The sequence below is a fragment of the Vicia villosa genome, linkage group LG2 (genome assembly GCF_029867415.1).
Source record: "Vicia villosa cultivar HV-30 ecotype Madison, WI linkage group LG2, Vvil1.0, whole genome shotgun sequence".
Lineage (NCBI taxonomy): Eukaryota > Viridiplantae > Streptophyta > Magnoliopsida > Fabales > Fabaceae > Vicia > Vicia villosa.
In genome coordinates, this window is record NC_081181.1 from 94,956,517 (window position 1) to 94,963,074 (window position 6,558).

Consider the following 6,558-nt stretch of genomic DNA (forward strand, 5'->3'; position numbering starts at 1 on the left):
TTTTGGTGGCTTGGTCGTCCATTTTACACATAAAAAATACATACATTGTATCTAAACTATGTATCTAAAACTATCTATTGATTTCTACTCCTAAAATTGTATTCTAACTCTATTGCGGGAAATACTAAAAAATAACTCGGAAATTCAAAAATTTACCGATTAAATTGAGCTTTGAATAAGTCGGAGTGTGTTGATCGTTGATGTTGATGTTCCCTGCCGAACTCGAGAGAAAACAATGAAGTTTAGTGGAAGATTGATTTTTGAAGTTGAGAGAGTTTGAGAGAGTAGAGAATATGAAAAACTGTGAGAATGAGGGAGGAGAATAGTCAGGCGCGAATTTAACAAGAAATGTTTTCGGAGATGCATAATTAGAAACATTCCGTAGATGCACCTACGGAACAAATCAACTTTAAAAAAAAATGCGTCCGAAGATACACCTTCAAAAACAGATGAGACATTTTAAAAAATGCAGGTGATGTCTAGGAATCCCAAAGGATGAGATAAAAGTTTAAAAAAAAAATAGATTTTTTAATGACATACGAAATGACAAGTCTCTTTACCAATCAATTTGTGACATTTTATGTTAGCCAACATTGGCACCAAGGCAAATACATTATGTTATTTGACATAAAGGCAAAAGCTAAAAAGGAAAGTGCCATAGATGAAAAAGTGATATGACAGAAGATATCTTCACTACCTTCATAACTACTAGTACGTGTGTGAATCTAATTGGCAACTCAACACTAAAACCTCATAGGCTAAAACAACTCGTGGCTCAAAAAACATTCCCTTATTCCTTTATAAAACCTCTTCACATAAACACACAAACCATTGTACCTCCCTTTCTCTTTCTCCTTTTTTCTTCTCCTTAACTCTTCACTATCCATTTTCTATTATCAAGTAAACATAACAAAGAACAGTATTATGTCTGAGATGATTAATCTTTCAACCATAAAGCTTTTTGGGACAACCATTTTTCTAACACACAAGGCTCATGTCCTTACCAATGATTCTTCTCAACAGAATTCTACAAAACTAGATGATCAAATTGACATGTCAGAGGACAAATCTCCAAAGAAACCAGACATGACTGTTCCATGTCCAAGATGTAACAGCAAGGACACAAAATTCCGGTACTACAACAACTTCAAAGCCAAACAGCCCAGACACTTCTGCAAAAACTGCCAGAGATACTGGACTTCTGGAGGAACCGTCAGAAAGATGCTTGTAGAGGCAGGTCGCCGTAAGAACAAATTCACTAACTTTCCATTAGATGTCTTGCATTATTCTCAAATGAGTAATGTCTTGCCCTTTGGATCAAATTCTTCTGATATCTCTTCAACTTCATGGAACCATGCAGTGTGTTATGCCATGTCCTTAGGGAAACATTCTGTGCCAACACAATCTTGTGGCCCAAGTAAACCTGCACTAAGGAAACATTCAAGAGATGGTGACAAGATCATATATTCCAACTCAGAGAAAGCAAACCTTGGCTTAAAAAGAAACAACAAAGAAAGGCATGATACTAATGATGAATTGGTTCCTAAGTTACTAAGAGTTGACGACCCTAATGATGTTGTAATGAGTTCTATATGGTCAACAATAGGAATCGAGAATGGGAGAGGAATTTTCAAGGGATTTGGATCTGACTTTCATGACAAGAATCATGTGGTTGAAGAATCTTCATCAGTATTCAAAGTTAACCCTGCAGCTTTACCAATGTCTATTGTGTTCCATGTCATTATTTGATTGGATATTCAAAGGATGTAGGCGTGTCAGTGTCCGATAACGAAACCATTGTGGCATATGTGGTGTGAATGTCCTGTTTATTGTATGTGTTAATAGTAAATTATAGTGACATAAGTTCATAAGATTCCAAAATGTTTCTTCATTGATTCAGAATTATATAACTTTCTTGATTAAATATGTTTGATGTGCATATTATGTATGTGACAAGATAAATAAATAACAAGATGAATAGATAAAAGAAATGTTTATTTTGGTAGAAAATACAATGGTTAAGCATAAACAATACAATCCAAATCATTTGATAAGAGCTATTGATATTGCTTCTTCTTTCTACTTGTCAATTGTAGTATAGTAAAATTGGTTCCAAAAGATTATAACATTTATTTCGATTTTACTGGATTATAAATCACTGCAATTGTAGTATAGTAACATTGGTTCCAAAAGATTATAAGATTTATTTCGATTTTACTGGATTATAAATCACTGCAATTGTAGTATAGTAACATTGGTTCCAAAAGATTATAAGATTTATTTCGATTTTACTGGATTATAAATCAGAGTGCTTAAACACCCTCTTGCGAGCACATGCATGAGCATGATCATCTTGATTGTATTTCACAAGTACACTAACTAATTTGGATATTTATAATGATTTCTTATAAAAATAAGTCAATAAATATTTTAATTATAGGATGAAAAATCTCTAAAATTTTGGCACCTTCAGAAACGAAGGGTGCTTTATCGGCAAAAGGAAATGAAGCAACAGACAATATTGTTGAATGAAAAGAAAAATATAATGCCTAAACCAATATTGTAGCTTCCAAACATGATGCTTTCAAATCTAAGGTAAAATCTCTTGGATTTTATTTATCCTACATGTAATCAGTTGGTGTTGTGAAAAATGATACCAATAACAAAGTATAATAGGGAATTATAGGGGAGAAGAAGAACACAATAATTGGTTATAACTGCTATTCTTTCACTTTCTCTTAAAACAAGATTACAAGTTTACAAGAATAACAAATAACCTCTCTCACCCTAAATTAGGATTTGCAGCTTAGCAATGATGAGAGACTAGTATGCTATTTATAATAAAACCTAACATACTAACTAATGGGCTTTTTCAGCAAGGCCCATTACACAAGCCAACTTAATAAACAAGCTAACTTAACAAATTAGGGTTTAAACACTAAAACCTAATTTAACATGCTAACAACCCTAGCATCTTCGACATAAGCATGTGAACAACCTTCGACTTCATGCTTAACCCTGTCGAACCAAGAAGCTACCCTTCGGCCATACTAGAGTTCGATCCAAAATCTCACAAATCTCCACCTTGGATCTAACTCTACAACATCAAGGGAACAAACTAGCTTTCTTCATGCAGCTTTATCAGCTGCATACAGTGGAAAAACTTGCAACTCGGCAATGTCTTGGTGATCATATCAGCAGCATTGTCTTCAGTCGAAACCTTCAGCACTTGGACTTCTCCACGCTCGATTACTCCTCTGACGAAATGCAGCCTCACATCAATGTGCTTAGTTCGCTCATGATAGGCTGAATTCTTCGACAGGTGTATTGCACTTTGACTATCACATTTAACAGTGATACCTCGACCTTGAAGTTTCAGCTCCTTCGCAAAACCTTCAAGCCACAATGCTTCTTTCACAGCTTCAGTTAATGCAATGTACTCCGCTTCAGTGGTTGATAGAGCAACAACCTTCTGAAGTGTTGCTTTCCAACTAATTGCTGTGCCAAACATAGTGAAAACATATCCAGAAATAGATTTCCTGGAATCCATACAACCTGCATAATCAGAGTCGACATATCCTTCGATTACTGCTTTACCATCTTCACCCAAGGCTCCACCATAAATTAGGACTCTATTCAGAGACCCATTTATGTACCTTAAAATCCACTTCAATGCTTGCCAGTGAGCCTTTCCAGGATTCGCCATGTACCTGCTTACAAGACTTACTGCGTATGCTATGTCGGGTCTAGTACAAACCATAGCATACATCAAAGAACCAACTATATTAGCATATGGGATGCTATTCATATAGGCTCTTTCCACATCAGTACTGGGACACTGATCAATACTCAGCTTGAATTGAGGGTTTGTTGGAGTCACAACTGGCTTCGAATTCGACATACCAAACTTTTCAAGAATCTTCCGTAGATATGCCTCTTGAGATAGGCATAACTTCGACTTCTTTCTATCTCTTCGAATGTCAATTCCAAGAATCCTGGAAGCAGCTCCCAGATCCTTCATATCGAACTCCTTATTAAGTTCAGCCTTCACCCTCATCACATCTTCGACACTGTTGCTTGCTATGAGAATATCATCCACATAAAGCAACAAAATAACAAATGAATTACCAGGTCGAAATCTGAAGTAAACACAGTGGTCGAACTGACTTCTAATGAAACTTATGCGTGCCATGAACTTGTCGAATCTCCTATTCCACTGTCGAGGAGATTGTTTCAGCCCATACAAGGATCTCTTTAACTTACACACATAATCATCCTTCCCCTTTTCGACATACCCTTCAGGTTGCCTCATCAGGATCGTTTCATCTAGATCACCATACAAGAACGCAGTTTTCACATCCATCTGTTCCAGTTCAAGATCGAACTGTGCTACCATGGCAAGCAGCATTCGAATGGACCTATGTTTCACAACAGGAGAAAACACATCATTGAAGTCGACACCTTCTTTCTGAGTGAAACCCCTTGCAACTAACCTTGCCTTATATCTTTTCGACGTCACTCCTTCAATTCCTTCCTTAACTTTGAAAATCCATTTACAACTGACTAACCTTGCCCCAGCAGGTTTCTTGATCAGTTCCCAAGTGTGATTATCATGAAGAGATTTCATCTCATCATCCATGGCCTTCAGCCATTCAGTCTTATTTTGACTCCTCATAACTTCCTTATAATCTCTAGGTTCATCATCAAGAACCTCACTGGCAGAGATTAATGCATAAGCTATAAGATCTGCATACCCAAGTCTCTGAGGTGGTTTGATGACTCTTCTCGACCTATCTCTCGACAATAGGTAGTCATCGTCAGTTTCCTCAACTTCCTCATCTTCTGCTTCTTCTTCGACTTCATCTGGGATATGCAATTCAGCATCAACATGCTCCACCTCAACAGGAATCTCTACCTGTTTCAGCTCTTCGTCAGATGTTTCTGTACTTCGACCAACATCATCAGTTTTCTTAAAAGCCATTTCAGCTTCATTGAAAACTACATCTCGACTGGTGATACACCTCCTGTGACCTGGCTCTAGGCACCATAGCCTATAAGCTTTGACTCCTTCAGGGTATCCCATGAACATGCATTTCAGAGCTCTAGGTTCGATCTTGTCTTGCCTAATGTGAGCATAGGCTATGCAGCCAAATACTCTCAGTTTGTCGAGATCTGGTGGATGTCCCGACCAAACTTCTTCAGGTGTCTTCATATCTAACGCTGTCGAAGGACATCTGTTTATCAGATATGTTGCTGTCGAAACAGCCTCAGCCCAGAACACCTTCTTTAACCCCGCACTAGTCAACATACATCTAACTCTCTCCAAAATAGTTCGATTAAACCTTTCAGCCAAACCATTTTGTTGTGGAGTACCTGCAGTAGTTCTATGCCTTGCAATACCAGAGGTAGCACAAAAACTGTCGAATGCCTCATTGCAAAATTCAAGGCCATTGTCGGTTCTCAACCTCTTGACCTTTCTGCCAGTCTGATTTTCAACCAGAGTCTTCCAACTTTTGAAATTCTCAAACGTTTCATCCTTAGTCTTCTGGATGAATACCCATAATTTTCTGGAATAATCATCTACTATGGATAGGAAATACCTTGCCCCAGAATGTGATGAACACCTTGCAGGCCCCCAAAGATCAGCATGGATGTAATCAAGGGATCCATGTGTTCTTGATTTGCCTTTGTTGAACTTCACTCTGCAAGATTTTCCAAGTACACAGGGTTCACAAAACTTCAGCTTTTCGACTTTGTCTCCACCAAGCAGATTTTGTTTCCCTAATTCGGCCAGACCCCTTTCACTGACATGGCCCAATCTCATGTGCCAGATTTCTGTCTTCGACAAAGGTTTCGTGGATACAACATTTGTCGAACCACTTACAACTTCAGCCTCAAGGGTATACAAGCCTTGTTTCTTCACGCCTCTCAAGACTTCCTTCGAACCCTTCATGACTCTTAGGATACTTTTCTCTCCTTGGAAAACATATCCTTTCTTGTCGAATTCACCAAGAGAAAGCAGATTTCTCTTCAAATCAGGAACATACCTGACTTCAGTCAACAACCTTATTGACTCATCATGGAGCTTGAATCTCACAAATCCAACACCTGCAATCTTGCAAGCCTTGTTGTTTCCCAGCAATACTGATCCACCATCTTGATCACATAATTCCTCGAACAAGTCTTTGTTTGGAGTCATGTGCCAAGTGCAACCTGAATCCATAATCCACTCCTTCTTAGAGTCACTGCTTGAAACCACAAGAACATCAGATGATTCGAAATCATCTTGAACAATGGCAGCGTTGCCATTATCCTTACCTCCATGATATTTCAAGCGTTCAGGGCACACCTTTCTTGTGTGACCCTCCTTCTTACAATGGTAGCATCGAATGCCAGATGCTTCGCCACTGTAAGTCTTCGACTGGCTTTTGCCTTTCTTCTTGTCGAACTTACCATCCTTTCGTAAGAGTTTTCCTTTAACGGCCAAACCTTCGCCAACAGTCGAAGGTTTATGCTCCTTTCGTTCATTCAAGTCCTTAGAGTACAAGGCTGATTGAA

The 6,558-nt window shown here is 38.2% G+C and overlaps 1 protein-coding gene across 1 annotated transcript; it reads left to right on the top strand.

Moving 5' to 3' along the window:
* The first annotated feature begins 846 nt into the window (after positions 1 to 846).
* LOC131646462 (cyclic dof factor 3-like) lies at positions 847 to 1,964 on the top strand. The gene has a single exon (XM_058916489.1). It carries the CDS (start codon positions 925 to 927, stop codon positions 1,747 to 1,749), a length of 825 nt encoding a protein of 274 aa, XP_058772472.1. The 5' UTR covers positions 847 to 924; the 3' UTR covers positions 1,750 to 1,964.
* The last annotated feature ends 4,594 nt before the right edge of the window (positions 1,965 to 6,558 follow it).